Consider the following 20,292-nt stretch of genomic DNA (forward strand, 5'->3'; position numbering starts at 1 on the left):
CCCTCCCTGCCAGGGGCTCACCCGGGCTCCCTGCAGCTTCCTCACCTCCCCCCCCCCCCCCCCGCCCCAACCTCACGACGCCTCGAGCGGACTGGGTGGAGGGGCACGAGCAGAACAGGGGCGAAGTCTCCAAGTCTTCGTGGGGACTTCTTTCTCGCACTCCTCTCACAGCCCCCCCCCACCCCGTCAGCTACTTTCGTCTGTCCCCCTCAGGCTTGGCGGGACCTCCACTCTCCGGCCCCAGAAGATGAGTGGCACAGAGAAGGATCCGCATTTGGACCAGAGGGGGGACCCGGGCCCTGAGCCCGCGGAGAGCCCCCAGGTCGAGTTTGACTTCTCCATCCTATTCGATTATGACTATATGAACCCAGTAGAAGGTGGGTGACGGCCCCGCGCCGCGCGGGGCCGGGGAGGGCTGGGCAGGCAGCAGGCGGGGCTCAGCTCCAGGCAGGCAGCCAGGGCAGGGGGCTGGGGCGCTCTTGCCGCACTCGTCCCCTTTCCCCGGGCTGCAGCCGCTCTCTGCAGACCCTGGGGGCCGGGGCTGTTTCTCCTTCCCGCACCAAGGTGAGAAGGAGGCAGCAAGGCGGGGACTCAGCTTCTCATTGTCTCATTAACCCTTGGAGGACAATAGGCGCACGCCTGCTTCTGCCCGTGGTGGGGAGACTTGCTGAGGCGGTATGGTGTGGTGGAAACATTGGCTGGAATTGGTGTTGGAGGATGCGAGTTCAAATTCTGACTCTGCACTTTCATACGATTCTTGGTGGCTTTCTGCAAGCCACTTCTCTGGTCCGAAAAATGAGGGAGTTGGACTGGATTTCTAATGTTCCTTGATGCTCAAATTTTATGATAAGAATAATGAACATTTATATCACATTTCAAAATTTATAAAATTCTTCGCAATCTTATTTGAGTATTCCAACAAAACTGTCAAATTTTATACTACAGGTGTTATTATCCCCTTTGAAATATGAGGAAACTGAGGCACAGGGAAGTTTAGCCCATGGTCACGCAGCAGGTTATCAGTGGCAGGATAGGAACACAGTTCTCGTAAGTTCCATTATCTCTACAGTCCCTTCCAGCTCTAAAATCCTAGGATTCAAATGTTTGTAAAATTAAAAATTTGTAATTGTAAAACTAAAACGTAAAATGAAAAGTTCTGAGCCTAATATAATACAAAAGTGTTAGAAGACTAGTAAGTAGTACTGGGCGTAGTAGGAATGGAGTAGCAGCCTGAGAAGAGTAGGTCGAGAGGGAAAAGTCCCAATGGAGCTTAATGGACACCATTCAGATTAGCTGCCAGTCCTCTCAGACAGCCTAGTAGAGATGGGCCAATCATGACTTAGGTCCCTGGTTGTTTATGCTTCTGTAGAGCCCAAGGAAGAGGTTAAATGTGATGGCAGCTCTAAGCGTGGTTTTCCTTAGTTGTTTTGAGGCCAGCCCATTTCCTCCCAATGCTCTGTGGCTGCTTGTATCATTCAAATCAGTGAGTGGAGAGTGATGAGCTAACTTCTTAAATAGTTTGTACAGTCGAATTATTCCTTCCTTGATGATGGGGGCTTGCCTTGTGTTAAGGCTCTTCAGAAAAGCAATTTGCCTCCCTCGGGATTGGTAATTGGTCTGTCCCTGCAGTGTGTGTATTTAGAGCCAGGGGGACTTTCCCACTGTGGTAGGTGCTAAGCTCAGATGGGTCACACTGTACAGTCATAAGTGTTCAGCAGAGGGAGGGGGAAGCATCCTCTTTGGTTTTTGTTAGTTAACAGGTTCCCCTGACAAGAGTTGATTTACAAGCCCTCTGAGAAGAGGAGGCTTAGTATGTTTGACAATTTTGACTAGCTTAAGACTGTGACAGGTTTTTGAAGCATGCTTTCTGGGGTGTGTAATGATCCCAGTGGAAATCCTTTCAGTAGGGGAACAAGTCTTTCACACATACTTCTGTTTGTTTTTCTTCTGGTGGGTAGAGTTAGTGCTCAATCAGATTGGCTACAGAGCTTCTTGAGAGCAGAGGTTGTCTTCTGTCTCCTTCTCTCCTGTAACACCTAACACAGCAGGTGCTTAATAAAATACTCAGAACCTTAGAGCTGGAAGCAGCTTTAGAATAACAATTGCAAAGCTGAAAGAGGCCTGAGACCCTTTAAGGGAGTCTGATGGGTAAAAACTATTTTCATAATAATACTAAAATGTTTAGATGTTTACTAAATAGATATCTATAGATCTAACCCACATAAAGCAAAACTCTTTGGAAGGAGTTCTAAATGATTTTTCAGAGTGTAAAAGGGTTCTGAGATCAAAAAATGCGATAACCACTGGCTTAGTCCCCTACATTCACTTTGCAAATGGAGAAACTGAGGTCCAGTTTTGTTGATGTTTGACTATAAAGAGTTTACTCCTTCCACTATCAACAACCATTCTACTCTGAGCCGTATCTGATTCTCCCATGTTTGCCATCAGTTGAATGTGTGGAAATGGTAATTAGTATTAATTTTGTTTTAGCCAAAGATGGAAATAATTAGCATGTGAAGGAAAACAACATTCTAGAATTGCAATCTGGAGAGCATTCTTTGCTTTGAAAAGATACCATTGAGAGTCTGCAAACAGTCCAAGCCAACATCAGTGGTCTTTTCGTTTACCAAGATTAAAGTATGTTATGTAGAGAACTATTTAACCCCCCTCCCAGATCTGCAATCAGTGGGGCTCACTGGTATGTGTTGGGTAGATTGGCTGTAGAATCATTTCAGAGCAGAACTTGATGGAAGATGCTTTATAAATATTTTTCCTTTGCAAATGGATTATGGGGTTGACAACCTTACTGTCTGGTTCCATTGGTTTCTAAAGCATAATTGAGGAGGGTTCTGAAATTGATTAATTCAGCAAATGTTTATTGAGTTTTCTATTATATAAGGAGCATTATATTAGGTACTGGGGACACAGAGAGAAATAAAAGTCTTTCACTAGGGTGGGGATGACCTGAACACATATTCACTATAATACAGATTTCAATGTGATAAGTGCCCAAGTATACAAAGTATTGTGAGATCAGATGGAGGAATGATCTGTTTAAGTAATGGCATTACTGTGTATCCTTGGAGAAGGCCTAGAAAATGGCAGATATCTATAGTGATAGACTATGAGACCCTAACTCCCAGAATGAAAAGAATATGAATCTGGAGTAAATTGCTCCAGATGTCCAACTTCCCTAATATTGCTGCAGGGATAACAACGCCAGCTTTTGTCCAGTTGTACATGTTGGTTCTCTGGAAGGGCTGTGGCCACCTCAGCGTCTTAGGCCCTCCTATTCCATGTGGTTGTTGCTTCTCTTTGCTTTTGGGCTTCATCTCAAACCATGATGTTGTTAATAAGAAATACTTATAGCTTCACTCATAACTCCAGGCATGTGGACATTGCAGAAATTGAGTCAACCTAACTGAATGTTGAATGTTTTATGTTAATTGGGAAAGGGACAGGGAGAGACAGGTAGACATGGGGGATAAATCACTGGATTTGCGATCAGGAAAATCTGGGTTCAAATAATGCCTCAGATATTAGCTAAGTGACCCTTATTAAGTCATATAACTCCCCTTTGCCTCAGTTTCCTTATCTGTAAAATAGAGATAATAATCTCTTACTTCACAGGGTTGTTGTGAGGATCAAGTGAGGTCACATATATAAAGCATATATATATATATGAGCATATATATATATGAGAAATGTTAGCTATTATTATTATAATCATTGGGACTGAGTCTGTGATTTCACTAGTAAAGAGGATTCCCTCTACTAGTGCAGATTAGTATCTTCCTTGCAATTTACAGAGTCGTACAGAGTTGCTTAGAATACAGAAAGTAAACGACATGCCCAGGGTCACACAGCCAGTTTGTGTCAGAAGCAGGACTTGAACCCATTTCTTTATCCATTATGCCATCATAACTTTTTATGTTAAATGACCCAAAGTTTTTCTTGACTGAGGAGGCTTGTGGGCTTTCCTAGAAGTCAAGTGTCTCTTCTGTATAGGATTCAGTTCAATTCAGCAAAGATTTATTAAATATCTCCTAGGGGTCAAAGCACTGCATATATATATATATATATATTTATATATATGTATATATATGTATATGTACATATATATTGCATTAAAGGTTTGCAAAGCCCTGTGAACCAGGTGCTATTATTATTATTTTAATTTTACAGATAGGGAAAGTGAGGCTTAGGGTAATTTGTCCATTGTCACCCAATTAGCAAATGTCTGAGATGTGTTTCTTGATTCCAAGTGCAGTGCTTTACAACGTTTTGCTATGGCATGTTGCCTCTCAAGTATTCTAAGCATGGTCCCATTTGAAATGGAAGATCCACCAGATGACTTTATATTTGGAAGAATAATTTTAAACATTCTGAAAGACAGCTTAGAGCTCTAATTTATATGCGTGTTCTTTAGATAACTTATTAATTCTTTCATCCATATATGTAGTGCTATAAATCATATATATGTATATGCATAGACATTTTATACAGACACACACACATGAGAAGCAGCATGGCATAGTATAGAGCTGGCCTCAGAACCAGGAAGACCTGGATTCAGGTTCTGCCTTTGACAGCAAATTACTTAACTTCTCTGTGCTCTAGACATTTTTCTGAGAAGATACTGACGTGTTTTGGAAGAGGAAGCTTTCTCATCTGTTAGTACCCTATATCAGTGAAACTACAGGTCCATACTCCACCCCCACCCCCCAGAGTTGGTTAATCTTTCTAGTCTTTGTCTCAGATTAGGCAGTTAACTTCCAGATAATCCACGTCTTCTTGTATCACTCATCTTCTGGCATATTGTCAATGCACATTAAAAAAAGATAATGTGTTGTAATAAATAGAAAATATGCTGACACGTGAGTCAAGAGACCCAGGTATTAGTCCAAGCTCTTTTGCTAACTAATGGTGCAACCCTGGTGAGACCCTTCTTTCTGAGCCTCACTTTCTTTATCTGTAAAATGAAGGCATTGAAGCAGATGAGCTCTCTTTCCTACCTTAAACATGAGTTTATACTATCAATCAGACTTTGTAATGTATATGACGAAGTCACAGAAGGAGCATGGCACACTGGAAAGACTGCAGGATTTGGAGTTAGATGTTCAAATCCCAACTCTACTGTTTACTGGCTGGCCTTAGCAAATGACTTCACCTCTCCAGTTCTCACCTGCAAAATGAGAAAGCTGTATGTTCACTTTAAGATCTCTCCCACTCTTTCAATCATAATTCCACTTTCTTTTATTTCTTGGAGGCTAATTTCGTGGGTCAAAACTTAATGCCTGTTTCAGTAGCACTTTCTTTTAATGGTTTAGTAAACCACTCGTTTGCAGTCTTGGTCAGAATTTGTAATTTGAAAACTCACCATTACAAATTTTAGGGTTTCTTAAAGCAGTTTCACTCTGGATAAACTATTTTCTAATACATCTGTAGTATTATACTAAAGTGTTATCATCAGTGCTAGATTAAGAACAGGATGAGTTTGATAAATAATGTCTCAAGGGAGCAGCTACACAGGTGAAATGAATAATGGAAGGAAATAATCTTTTTGTATATAGGAAATTAATGGATTAAGCTCAGTTTCATCCTTTAAAAAGTACAAATTGCAAATATTTTAATGTTATGTAATTGCAATCAGACATGCAGTACAGTATCTTTGAAGAAATTATTGAAATTTTAGGTTAATTTTAAAATGTTCTATGGAGATTTTAAATATCCATACTTGAGTGTTTAGCCAGCATAATAACTCATTATATTCTACTTATAGATGCCAAAATGCTGCTTACCACCAATAATTTCAACAATTTTTCACTTTTAAAATTTGTTTATGCTTTGAAAGTTTAATCTTTGGTTATGTTTCAAGCTATGAAAACACAATGTTAGAATAATTGGTGTCATGGAAAAAACACTGGATTTTCAATCAGAAAACCTGAGTTTGGATTCTAAATCAGATAGTTGCTCACTACCTAAATGACTTTAGACTGGTCACTTGATCTTTCTTGGATTTAATTTTTCCATCTGTAAAAGGAGGTCTTCAAACTAGATCAGTGGTGTCAAACTCACTATCTGCCCCCAAACTCCCAAATAGGACTGAGACAGATTAACATGTACTTGGGAAATCTTTAACAAAACACATACAAATACAGTATAACACAGATAATGTTAACTAGTGGTTTTCTAAGTCAATATGCAACCAGTGGGGCTTCCTTTTGAGTTTGACAGCAGTTGATTTCTAAGGTCCTTTTTAGCTCCAAACCTATGAATTGATCAATTCAAGATTCATCCTTTATTGAACAGAATAAAGCACTCATGACCACGAAATACCACATATTGAGTGGGCCTCCTCCAGTTATTAGGACTTTACATTTTGGCTGGAAAGTTAGTATCTAGTGATAGCCCCTCCATTGATAATGATGGTTGAAGAATCATGGAGGCAATCATCCAGTCACATGATCCAGATTCTGCCCTCTGACAAACTGACATGGTAGCCTAGGCATTTGGGAAAGACCTTGTGGCCCATGTTTATTCCCCTCAATAAGCATGAAATTTCCACTCTTCGGTTGTGACTCAATGAAGGGACTTATTCAGCCCTGATAACATCTATGGCAATAACCACTTTGCCAAAATGAGCCCCCCCAAAAGATCAGGTTTCTGTATAGAGACAGGCATCATGTGTTAGCAGATAAAATCATGAAATTGTAGTTAAAAAAACCAACTTGGGCTCAAATCCTGGTTCTGTCACATACTAGCTATGTGGCCTCAATCCCGTCTATCTGGGCTTCATCTGTGAAATGAGCGGGTTGGGCTAGATGATACCCTAGGTCCCATTTAGTTCTAAATTCTATAAAAAATTATAAAAAGGAAAATATTCTTGAGCTCTGAACTCCTTTGACCTCTACTAGTCTATGACTTCTTTCTTGTACAGTACAACTAAGAAGGAAAACAAGCTACAGATTGGGGTTACACACATCCTGACCCTAAATAGGCCAGATCCTCACTTAGCGAGAAATGAGGTCAAGAAAGAGATGTTTAATGATCTGTAAGAGTGTTTGGAGATCATACATCTTCGGGTTGGTATAAAGAGGACAGGACTGATCCTGAGGACAGCTAAATTCTCAGCCTACTTATACCTCAATTGGCTTTGAGGTGTAGGACAAGGAAGTCACTTCTCCCTGATGGCTCTTAGATCCATTTTTGTAAAATAAGGGTTGGGTTAGATGTGGTCTTTATGATCCCTTGTAGCTTTAGTATTTTATGTTCTCCATTTTCATCCATCTCTAAAATTCTACATTCTAAGGTCTTTTCCTGCTCTAATGTTCTGTGGTTCTATGAGTTGAATCCATTCTTAGTCAACTGATCACTTTAGATATTTGCAAATAAGTCCTTAAGGTCTGACCTTTGGCTGGGATTTGGTATTTTAAATGAGTTCTCTTTGCCACCAGAAGGCCCTTGGGAAGGAATAAATGAACCTGTCACATACTTCTTATGAGAATTTGGAAACACTTGCAATAGCAAGTACCTTCTTTACACACAGAGATGGTCACAGCCCTTGACTTGAACCCTTGGATAGGATTCTAAAACCAAGTTCTTCAGTCTCTATATGTAATACTATCTTTAAATTATATTCTGGTCATACGCTGCTTAATATTGCCATAGAATTGTGGGCTTTTGCTTAGTTGGGTATGGGAGAAGGCTAAAAGAAAGCCTTCCATCCTCCACAGCATGTGAGTGGGGTTCCCTTGTGGCTCCTTGGATCTCTCTTTCAGATGAGTTGGCCAAGCAGAGAAGGCCTGGGTCCTGTTGTCCATCAGTGTCCTATCTCCTCAGATAGTCATTCTGAGCACTCAGGCCTGCTGGTGGCTCTTGACATGGGACCATTTAAATGAAGCCTGCCTTGGAAACAGCATGTGATGGTGTGGCTCCCAGACAAGACGACCATTCTCCTTTTCCGTCTTCCCTGGCACAGGAAGTAGATTCAATGACTGTACAACTCAGGCAGCAAACTCAGGCTTCTGTGGGGAAGCTGACCTAGAGGTTAGAGTTCTACCAGATTGTAGACCCCCCCATCCCATACCCACACACCCATCCACTACCACCACCACCACCAATATGAACAACAATCTCCCAGAACAAAACTCGAACACAGTTTTATTTACTATGAAGAACATGGCATTTCATGGCTGAGATTCACTTCTCTTTCTGGTTGCTGCTGATTGTTCAAGTCAGAGTCAGGCCATCTCAGCAGGTATATATTTTCAGTGGGCAGCTCTGTATGATGCTGGGAACACCAGAATTGACTGAGTGGCCTTCGGTCTTTTTGAAAATGAAAGAAGACTGAAAGGCAAATTGGAAACTACTGAACATAATAGGAATGAGTGATGATGGGAGTCTTAAAAAATAGTCCTTTATGATTTTACAAAACATTTTCTGGCTAGGTGGTACAGTGGTTAGAGTTCTGGGCCTGAAGTCAGGAGGACCAGGCACTTCTTAGCTTTGTGACTTGGGGCAAGTCCCTTAATCTCTGTTTGCCTCAGTTTCTTCATCTGTAAAATGGAGATAGTTCTAGCGTCCACCTGTTAGGGTTATTGTGAGGATCCAATGTGATAATATTTGTGAAGCACTCAGCACAGGGCCTGGCACATAGTGTCATCATCATCATCATCATCATCATCACCACCACCATCATCATCGGTGTTGTCACTGTTGTCTAGTGAGACAGGCAAAGCCATGTGGCATGAGCTCCACTTTGCAAACAGGAAACTGAGTTTCTCACAGTTGTAGGGCTAGGATGCCTTGGAATTAGGATTTGAACGTAGGCCTTTTGACTTTATAAAACAACATCTGCTTCTCAGATGATCCTGTGACAAGAGGTTTGATATTGTGGTACATTCATGAAAAGTACAGGACTTGGAGTCAGGAAGACCCAGGTTCAAATCCTGCTTCTCAGATGCTTACTAGCTATGTGGCCCCGGGCAAATCTCTTAACTCGGGTAGTTCTCAGTTAAGTGAGATGATTGATCTGATGATCTCTGCCAGCACTACCAACTCTAAATCTATGATCTTAATTGGGGTATAGGGGTGTATGAAGGAACCCAACATTCTACCTATTTTGTTTAAAAATGTGCCAGCTGTTTCTATTTATGTTTTAATACTCTCACCTCTTGAACATTCCCATAAGAAGAAAGAACACTTCTCAATTCAGCATTTAGAAACATCCTTACAAAAGCATGCTATTGAACTAGCCTGTGCATACCTGTAAAGAGCTAGAGTCAAGAGAGAAAGAAAGGTAGCATCATGGATAGAGTGCTTATTCAGAGTTATGAAGTCCTGAGTTTGAATCCTGCTTCAGACACTTAGTAATTTGTGACCCTGAGCAAGGCACTTTAACCACCCCCCCGCTTCCCCCATGACTCAATTTCTTAATCTATAAAATTAGGGGGTGTGGGCTTGATGGTCTCTAAATCCAAATCTGTGTTCCTGTGCTTCTAGTGTCTAGCTTCCACAGAAGTTATTTTAAAGAGGACACGTGGTCCATTTAATAAGTGTGGCCTAATCATATAGGAGTGGCCCTTCAGGCTTGAGGCTGAGATCTGTAGCCAATGAGATCATCCTGGTTGCCGTGGCAATGTCATTAATTCAGGTTGGCAGTGACCACTGCTTACGTGTGCCCCAGACAACAAGAACGTGGTTTTGGCACAAAAACAGTGGGGAGAAAGTGTTAAAAAAAGAACAAACCCAAAATTTGGATTTTAACTTGACTTTATAGAATACAGAAGTCACTCTCCTAGGGTATGCCAAGTGGTTCAGTAGTCAGTAAAGCAGTGAGTGGCTTTCTGAATGATCCAGAGGGATCTCTGCTGAGAAGCTTCTTAATAGTGAAAAGAAACAACCCTTTTTTTGTTCAGCTCAGTGTTCAGCAACAGGAGATCTGCTGGTCTGCCAGGGTCTGCTGCATAGGAATGTGGGGTGTGCGCACTGGAAGGATTGCCTTCCAACACAGTAGGATTTTCTTTCCACTTCCTAGGCCTTCTTACCCTTACTCGATGGATTTAGTTGTGACAAGCTCTGTCGCTGAGGCTTGATCAATTTCTCCCACTGGAAATGCATTTCGACGTGCTTCCAAAGCTCCGAGCCCTTTCCTTTGCTTGCTAAATGAGGTGGGCCTGAGTCTGGCCAACACTGTGTCCTCTATTGAGATGTATCACTGCTCTTGGCTCTCTTCTCTTGCAGTTTGACCTCTGTTCTGATATTCTGAGCCTTAAAAGGAATCCCTTTCTTCATTCATTCATTGAAAACACACTTATTAATCATCTACTATGTGCAAGGCCTTGTATTGAGTCCTTGGAAAGATATAGAAATAAGTTGTAGTCCTTCACAATTTAGTTACAGTCTAGTTGTGGGTTGAAGACACACACCAAAATATAAAATAAATGAAATGAAGAGGAATGAAGAATTGCTTTGAGATTAGACTCAAAATAGATAGGTAGAAGGAGTGTCATAGAGGTGTCATAGTCAGCTAGGTGGTCAGCAACGGATAGAGTGCCAGGCCTGGAGTCAGGAAGACTGAGTTCAAATCCAGCCTCAGACATTTACTGTGTGACTCTGGACAAGTCACTTAGCCCTGTGTGCCTTGGTTTGCTCATCTGTAAAATGAACTAGAGAAGGAAATGGCAAACCACTCCATTTTCTTTGCCAAGAAAACCAGAAATGAGGTCATCAAGATTCAGACATGACTGAAATGAATGAACTTACCTGCAAAACTCCCATGGCCTGAACCAGATTAAAATGTAATTGGGAAATGTTTTTAAAAATGATAAAAATACAACAAAGATAATGTTAATTTGTGGTTTTCTAAGTCAATATGTGACCTGCAAGGATAAGTTTCTATTTAAGTTTGGCCCCACTGAAGCATATAATGTGCTGGATTCGAATAGGGAAGACCTGAGTTGAACTCCTGTCTCAGACACTTGCTAGCTGTATGACTCTGGGCAAGGCATTTAACTCAACTTCAGTTTCCTTATCTGTAAATTAGGAGCAATAAAGGCAGCTACCTTACCTGTTCACAGCGTTGTTGTGAGGATTGAATGAGCGAATATATGTAAAGTGCTTTGCAAGTCTTGAGCTACTATCTGAATATTAGCTATTATATGGACAGATTTTTTTTTTTAAAAATGACAACTTCCTTATAGCAAAACTCCAGAACAACAAGTGATGCTTCCTTCTACTCTAGTTCATAACCAGAGACCAGACCCTGTCATTGTCAGCTGTGCTTTTTCAAAACTTTGTCTTTTACTAGTTTGGTTTTGATTGCAGAGTACATGAAATACCTTCCTCCAAAAACAGTTGCTCCAGAGTGCATGAGAGAGATAGAGAGAGAGAGAGAGAGAGAGAGAGAGAGAGAGAGAGAGAGAGAGAGAGTGTATTTGTGTGTGTGTTAAAAACTACCATTCCAGGCATGCCAGTTTTCCAGCACAAACCAATATGTGCATCATTTGCAGGCACTCTTATGGTCCAAGTTATTTGGCCCATTGAAGAAACGCCTAAAAGTTATAACTACTAAATATCTATACTTGACCCTTCTAAACTCCATAGAGCTTTTAAAATATGGGGATGGGAATCAGTGGAGAAAAATAGCAGATATTAAAGAATGTCTCTATAGTAACTTCAGATTAAAGAAATAAGTTGCATAGTTATAGAATATTCACTTTAGGCTTCGGGTTTATCTGGATGATTTCTCTGTCTCTGTCTCTGTCTCTCTCTTATAGATGTAGGGATTGTACTTATGATTTTACTGGTAAAGAGAATTTCTGCATAAGGGAATTTGATTTATCAATGGAAATTGGCAACTTCTTTGCAATTTATAGCTTTAGAGTATTGCATTGAGAGGGTAAGTGATGTGCTCAGGGTCACAGAGCCAGTATATTCCAGAGATGGGACTTTGAACTCATTTCTTTCTGACTCTGGGAAGAGAAAGAGAAGGGGACAAACATTTATTAAGCACCTACTATGTGCCAGACACTGTGCTAAGCACTTTGCAAATATCTCATTTGATGAGATGGCCTCTTTATCCATTACATCATACTGCCTTCCCCCAGCCCCATATATTTGTGTATTTCCATGATATATTACAATACCTACCATAGGTGCCGTGTGTGTGTGTGTGTGTGTGTGTGTGTGTGTGTGTGTGTATTTGGCAGGCCTCTCAGTTATTACTGATACTTAGTGATTCATTGATCATTAAGAACCCCATTACAGTTTCAGTGGGAGTATGTCTAGGAGATGCAGTGAATTTAAAATTTGTTATTTAAAGGCAACTGGCAATCTTTTAAAAGGGGGCCTTTCACATGGGGAACATGAATAGACCAGATGAAAAATCCATTTACCTTCCTCAAATTTTTTGTGATTCCTCTTAGCCCGTTTGCTCAGGAAATTACGAGACATATTGGTGCCGAAGGCACCCTCCATCTTCTCCTGTTTCTTTCTGCTGTAAAGCCACAATGCTGCATTTGTGGCATCATAATCGTTTCTATAGCAACAGACTGTGATGTCTCAAACCCAGGGCCTGAGACTCCATACCACCTTGGGATGTGATCTCATCAAGCAAGGAGGGTCAGACCACCTCAGGACTTGGATGGGCACAATCCAGGATGCAGAAGGAGCTTGGTTCTTTATCAAGTGGCACCCTTCTTTCTGCACAGACATAGAGCAGAGTCCTCTCACTGGCACATATGTGAAAGCACAGCCCCCACACCCTTAAGTCATTAAACATCTCATGGCACCAGGAAAGAAAAAAAATTTAAATGAACATTTAATACAGGTTCCCTGGCTGGGTTTCCATTTCAGTAACTCCATTCTATTTCCCCAAAGTCACAGATGGAGAAGTTATTCTCTGACTGCCTGCCCTAAAAGACCTGTTGGGTAGCTGTGTTGGCACAGACCAGCCGTCAAGTTCCACTTCAGACTTGGCTGCATGTCAGCAGCGAATGAGTGACAAGGCTGAGACATGTGGCAGCAGAAAAGTGCCAGGGGAGTCTACATTCCCTCATGCTGTACTTTTGACAAAAGATTTCAGTGTTTTAACTTTGTTGGCAGGAGGGGAGTTAATTTATTTTTTAAAGGCATCAGTTTTATTAATTTGAGTCAATCTTGCCTGTAAGCAGGGTATGTAGTCCTAGCAGTCCGTAAGATCCCTCAGACTCAGATGCCACAGTCCCTGAAATGCTACCATAATGACTAGAATAACTAATCTCTAGCTCTTTGAGGACTACAAAGCACACGAGTGAACAGGGGCTACAGGTATTAGGATTGCTGTTTTACTGATGAGGAGACAAGCTCAGAAATGGTAAGTTCCTTGTCCATGGTCCCATGTCTATTAAGCGGTAGAATCAGATTTTGAATCAGATTTTGAACCCAGAGCTTCTAGCTCCTAGTCAAGCACTCTTTCTACTGTATCTCCCTTTGGGTTAAGGCATGGCTATTTCTAAGCCTATTCTTTCCAAATGCAAATATCCCAGCCCCAAATGGCAATACCTGGCTGTGAATTAGTTTCTGTAACAGGACAAATGCGAATCTGGATAGGGTCTTGGAAGTGGGGCTAGGAGGTGGGGAAAGAGACAAACTTTGCTGACTTAACAGTTTTGCTGAGAGCCCGCCCTGTCAAAAAAGACAAAGAGAGCACCAAAATGCTGACTGAGCCAATTTATTTTTGTTAGCGTTCTTCCTCTTTTTTTTTTTGGAGGGGGGTGGGGAGACTTGTATATGAAATGTCCTTATAGGGTATATTTCAAGGAAGGATGAAATTTTCCTTTTAAAGTTCTTTCTTCCTATCCCACTGCACTGAGTAAGTCATAGATCTGCCAGGACTATTGAATAAAACTTTAATCTAGGAATCAACCTAGGGGTGGTCATATTTGCAACTTTGTCATATCCTGATATGATAATCCCCAGGGAGAGTGCTCAGGTCACATCTGACCAGAGTTGTGTTCAATTGTGGTGTTGTAGATATCATATTTTAGGTGGAAAATGGGCAATCTGAAGAGTCCAAAAGAGGGTAACTAGCATTGCAGAGGGGTTTCCAAACATATCATTTGAAGGTTCATTGAAGGAACTGTGGAAGTTGAACCTAAAGATGAGACTGTCTTAAAATAGCTGAAGAACAGTCATAGGGGAAGATGGATGAGTTATTCTTTGAATGTGCAGAAGGCAGAACTAAGATCACTATTTAGAAGTCATGGGGAGGTGGATTTTGGTTGACTCTCCTAACTTTTTGACTTTCTTAACAATTAGAGTTGCCCCACAATGGGATGTGATGCTTCATTAGGCAATAGTTATTCCATCACTAGAAGTATTTAAGCAGAGTCTGAATTTCCACTTGTCAGGAATATTGTAGAAACTATTCATGCATGGGATATTGAGTTCGATTAAAAAGCCTTCCAATTCTTTAATTCTCTGATTCTCAATCAACCAATTAATATGTATCTATTAAGCACCTATTATGTGCCAAGCACTAGAGTAGAAATAAAATGACTGAAATAATTCCTGCATGGGAGGAGCTTAGATCTGGTGAGATGATCATCATGGATTGAGAGCTAGGAGGCACCTTAGAGTCCACCCAATCCAAACCCACATTTTCCAGATGAGTAACTGAGGCCAAGAGAAGGCAAGAGACTTGCCCATGGACACATAGTGAAGAAGTAGTGTGTGAAGCAGGATTTGATGCCACGTATCCTTGACTCGACACCCAGCCCTCTGTCCCTTATACCATGTGAGGGAGGAGTGATTGAAGGAACTAGGGATATTTGGCCTCGAGAAAACTTAATGAGGACAAGGTTACTTTCCTTTAATTTTGGGGAGGATTTGTGAAAAGGAATAAGATTCCCTTTTTGTTCCCTGAGAGCAGGACTAGGAGTAATAAGTCAAAGCTGCAGAGTAACTAATTGAGGCTTCATATATGAAAAATAAACAATAATAATAACTAATATTAATAACACCTAGAATTTATGTAACACCCAGTGAGGCAGGCCCTAATGTCATTATTCCAATTTGACAGCAAAAAGCCACCAAAAACTTCCTCCTGGAGCCATCCTGAAGCGGATGGTGCCTTGGGAGGTGGTGGGCTCTCCTTAACTGGAGGTCTTTAAGCAAAGGATGAATCAAAACCTTTTGTGCTGAGGGGATTCTTGTTCAGGTACTGATTGGCTAGCTGGCCTCAGAATTCCTTTCTAATGCTGAAATTCTGAGATTCTGAGGTTTAGTATATATTGAAGTGTAGACTTGTTATATAGGCTTTTGCCATAAAATTGGAGAGCTGCTAGTGACTATTATTTCTAAGATGACAGAAGCATGATGGGGGACCCTTACCATATTTATTTTTTTTGACAAGGACCCTTCATTTCCATTTTATTTCTGATGCTTCTATCCTCTGCCACCATTTATTGGATAGAATGCTGGCCTTGGAGTCAGGAAGTCCTGAGTCAAATCCTACCTGAGACACTTACTAGCTGTGTGACCCTGGACAAATCTCTTAACCCTCTTAACCTCAGTTTCTTCATCTCAAAATAGGGATAATAATAACACCTAACTTATAGGATTGTAGTGAGGATCAAATGAGGTAACATATAAAGGATTTTGCAAAATTTAAAGTGCCATAAAAATACAAATTATTATTATCATTAGGAAAATAGCCAATCTTGATAGACTTGTGGCAAGGATTCTTGAGACTGTATTGTGATTTGATTGGATCTAAATTCTAGTCTTATTTTTGTCATTCTTCAAGATTATTGAATCTCCTCCCCCTCCACCTTAGGAATTGTGTAACTTTAAGCTGCAGCTGACATATCTAATGTGAATGTGGATGTGGTCTTTGGGAGAGCACAACTATTGCTTAAATGAAATTAGAGCCAAACTCTCACTAGTTACGGAAATATTTCATCAGTATACTGCTTGCTTATGGTATTTACTGTCAAATGCTCAAGGGACCAAGAATTAAATGATTTTAAATTGAAATGTCATCTTCCCTCCCTGCTTCTAGGTTCATCTAAATATTTAAACAAAAAACAAAACACAAAACATGGTTCTTGAATTAAAGACATATGTAAAAATTTGAATAATTTTGTTTAATAAATGAGGACATTTTTTTTTTGCTCCAAGATTTCAGTAATGCTATAGCTAGTGAAAAGTATTTCAGGTATTTTGCTTCTTAGCATGGAGGGTGTGTTCATGATAAGGCTGAACAAATCTTTTTTGATAAGGTCAGATTGTTCACTAAGTCACATCTAGGGTATTGTTTAATTGTACATTCTAAGAACATTGTAGACATAAATTTGACTTTGATCTTCTAACTTGATTCAAAAATTAGAACTAATAACTGCCAGGCAGGCTTGCCTTTTTTTTTCTTTTTAAGGAATTTGGAATTAGTCTTGATCTTGAACTCAACACAGTAACCAGATAAATGGCACCCTGACTTCTGGATTTAATTTAAGTTTTGATTCGCTCCAAGTTGTGAATAGAGAAGGGGCCACTCATTTCACCCAGGCCTTTCTCTGGAGTGATAACTGCTTTCTGAGAATGAATCTTCTAAATGGGCCAATCCAGGGTGGATATAGTTAGGCAATTTGGCCCTTCGATAGAGAGAGCTCTCTGTATAGTCTAATGGTTAGAGACTCCTCTGTAGGAAGGATTGTCCACTACAAATGCACCTTTGTACTAAAATCAAGTTGTACATGCAAGCCTCCTGTGAGTGAGTAAGTGACTACTATGAACAGCGACCGTGTTTTCCAAACCCCAAATTGGGAAATATAGTTTTGATGCATTATTCTTTTTTTCAAAGTTTTACTTAAGAGAGGCAATGGAGCATAGAGGAGAGCTGGCCTGGAAACCAGGACAATCTGGGTTCAAGTCTTGCCTCCGACTCACACACAGCCGGGTGACCTTAGGCTCCAGTTTAAAGGACTGGCATTTTAGCCAAGTCTCTAAGGCTATAACTTGTAGAGAAGATGCTCACTTATGTAGATTGAGGGAGGTTCCTTACCTGGGAATGTCAGTATGTCCCTATGTCAGTAAAATCACAGGTCTAGTCTCTGTGTCCTATTTATGAATAATTTTTTTTAGAAAGGTTTTTTTTCTTTTCTTGTAATTGGAACTGCCTTGGAGAATCTGGGATTTTTGTTTGCCAGAAGCATGAGTCCTTGAATATTGCTAGCTCAGTTATTCAGAAGTTATTTGTTGAGTATTCCATATATACAAAGCCTTGCACATCTCTGGGAGATAGATACTAAGAAGCCCCAGTCCAAATCCTCCAGGGATTTATAGTCTGTTATGGGATCTAAGGCACAACACATACAAAGTCAAACAACAGTGTAAGAGACGGGGCAAAGACAATTGTAACTGAACTACTCTGAAGGCTTTTGGATGACCCTGTGAGAGGAGGGGCACTTGTGGAGGAGACCCTTAGAGGTCTTAGAGTCATGCCCATAGGGGAATTTATGCTGCAGTGGTCCCTCCTCTGGGGGGATAAACTGAGAATTTGGTGCACGGGGCTTTTCTGTTCTGCCACTAACACATTGTAAAACCTTTACAAGTAACTTAACACTTTCTAATTCCTCCTGCTCTTCCACCGAAAAATTGGGATGACAGATTAGACAATCTACCTCATACTGTTGTCTTGAGGCAAATGCTCGTAAACTCTAAAGCATTCTTAAGAAATGTGAGTTGTTATTAATATGATTATCATTGGTTGTAGACCCGGAGATGGGGCTCGAGATTATGCTGGGGCCAAATTGGTCAAGGATCCTAAACCAAGTCCTAGTTGCACTATCTCCATCTGAGCATGCGCTGTGTTCCCCTAGTCTGGGAATGACTCTCTTCCTGACCATTTTTCAAAGCCCACCTAAGGAAAAGTGGTACGTCATGGAAGGAGGCACACCCGTCTGGGTTGCAGGAAGTATGGTTGTTAGTTCCCTATCTGCTGAGTGACCAAGTCATCTGCCCTCTCTGGGCCTCAGCATCGTCTTCTATAAGGTGAATGTGGTGGACTAGAAGATCCCTGACATCCAGTCCAGCTCTGACATGACGTGCTTTGATTGTAAAATTCCATCGATTTAGCTGCATATAGAACATACTAAAATTGGTTAAACTCTCCTCTCTGTTCTCATTGAATCTGGTGTGAAGCTGCTCGCCTCATGCTTTCTACCTTTCCATTAAGTCACGAACCTGAGGTTTTAGTTTGGGCTTTGGTGTTTTGCTTTTTAAAAAATAATTAAAAAAATAAACCCATGATTGCTCAGCTTCAATAGTACTATTTTATAGCCTTAAAAGAGACCCTTCTTTTTCCAGAAGAACCGACTCCACATAATATCGTCAGCCCACCCTCTGGATGTCCTGATGATGTCCTGGATTATGGCCTCAAGCCATACACCCCCCCTCCTAGTAACTCTGCAGATCCCATGGGCAAATACGGACAGCCAGATAGCATAGGGTCAAAATGCTACCTAGACCCTGCAAAGCATGTAGGGGCTTCGGCTTTGAGTCCTAGGATCGAGATCACTCCATCCCATGAACTGATACAGTCAGGTGGGTCCTTCCGCATCAGAGACACAGATCTTTTGGTAGAGCAACAGCCCACCTCCGCCACTGCTAGCCCAAGGTTTACTCTGCCGGTCCCTGGCTTTGAGGGCTACCGGGATCCGCCTTGCTTGAGCCCCGCTAGTAGCGGCTCGTCTGCAAGTTTCATTTCAGAGACCAATTTCTCTCCCTACACATCACCGTGTGTCTCGCCTAATAATGGCCCTAGTGACGACCTTTGTCCACAATTACAAAACATCCATACTCATTATTCTCCTAGAACCTCTCCAATAATGTCACCACGAACAAGCATCACAGAGGAAACCTACTTGGGACGACACTCACCCTCGCCCCGTCCCAACTCCAGGTCTTCATCACCCGGTGCGAAGCGAAGGTACTCTTGTGCCGAGCTCTTCACTACTCAGCTGCCCTCGGCCTCTCCACACCAGTCTAGGACCCCCTCTCCACAGGCCTCGCCCAACGTCTCGCTGAGGGAAGACGGACTTTCAGTCACTTGCACCCAGTTGCCCGACTCTACCATTCTTATGGACACCATGAGCAACCTCACCACAGATCCCCCATGTGGCATCCCCTCCAAGATGTGGAAAACCAGCCCTGACCCATCACCAGTTCCCTCCCAAAAAGCCAGCATGCCACGGCATACCATCTATCCGAATGTAGATTATCTTGGCCCTTGTGAGCAGGAGGAGAGGAGAAACTCAGCTCCCGAGTCGATTTTATTGGTGCCCCCGACTTGGCCAAAGCAACTGGTTCCTGCCATTCCTATCTGCAGGTGAGTTATGTGATTTTAACATGGCTCTGCATGCTGATTAGTTTTAAGTCTAAAGGTTTCAATGCTTACTCAAGTTCAATAAATATTTATTAAGCATGGCTACCTGCAGAGCACTGTGCTAGGCACAGAAGTTACATTTAAATGAAATAATACACCGCTCTACCCCTCATAACATTTATGGTCTAATGGGTGATCTGATGCACACAGGAATAGATGTAATAGGAAATAGGACATATGAAATGCACAAAGGAGATGCAAAGTGCCTTTGATTTTTATGTAATGAATTAGACACATTTCTCTCTAATGGATTGCATTTGGTGAAGCCCTGATATTTGATGAGGTATTAAAATGGGTTTTCTAGTAAGCTGGGAAGACAAGTAGATGTGCTAGGGGAAAGTGTCATTAGAACACCATCTCAGAGGATTTATGCCATTATGCATTATGTATGACAAATGCCTGGGGTTCAGGTATAAGGTCAGTCTGACCCAATTCTCAGTGTTGTGTTTCAGTAACAAATGGCTCCAAACTAAACCAAGCTAAAGGACACTGAGTAGATCTGTGCCCTTAAGATCTTAGATTTACTAGTGTGGCTGCCTATGGCCATACCTTGTAATCTATTCTTCCTTGGGCTGCATTTTAAAATGACTCATTTGTTTAAAAAAATGAACAACAACAAAAACCTTGGAGGAAAAAATGCAGGCCTAGAAAGAAAGAAAAAAGGATGTTCAATCCTAGTGGTATTTAGATCAGGTGCCCGAGATCAGCAATATACCGTAAACAAAATGGGCAGAAAGAAATTCTGAACTGTATACAAGACACAGTGCTATCAAGTAAAAAGTAAGAAGACCTGAGGACTTTACTTCCTTCTGCCTCTATTTCTTCACCTGTAAAATGGGCCTAATACTTCCACTACCTTCCTCACA

The 20,292-nt window shown here is 41.3% G+C and overlaps 1 protein-coding gene across 1 annotated transcript in view; it reads left to right on the forward strand.

Moving 5' to 3' along the window:
* The first annotated feature begins 247 nt into the window (after positions 1-247).
* The window catches only part of NFATC2 (nuclear factor of activated T cells 2), a 167,201-nt gene continuing 147,156 nt past the window's right edge, over positions 248-20,292 (forward strand). Inside the window, exons 1-2 of the mRNA XM_036752894.1 lie at positions 248-377; positions 18,349-19,369. Of these exons, the coding sequence (XP_036608789.1) occupies positions 248-377; positions 18,349-19,369 (1,151 nt within the window). The remainder of the gene's footprint in view (positions 378-18,348; positions 19,370-20,292) is intronic.

Source organism: Trichosurus vulpecula, chromosome 3 (genome assembly GCF_011100635.1).
Source record: "Trichosurus vulpecula isolate mTriVul1 chromosome 3, mTriVul1.pri, whole genome shotgun sequence".
Lineage (NCBI taxonomy): Eukaryota > Metazoa > Chordata > Mammalia > Diprotodontia > Phalangeridae > Trichosurus > Trichosurus vulpecula.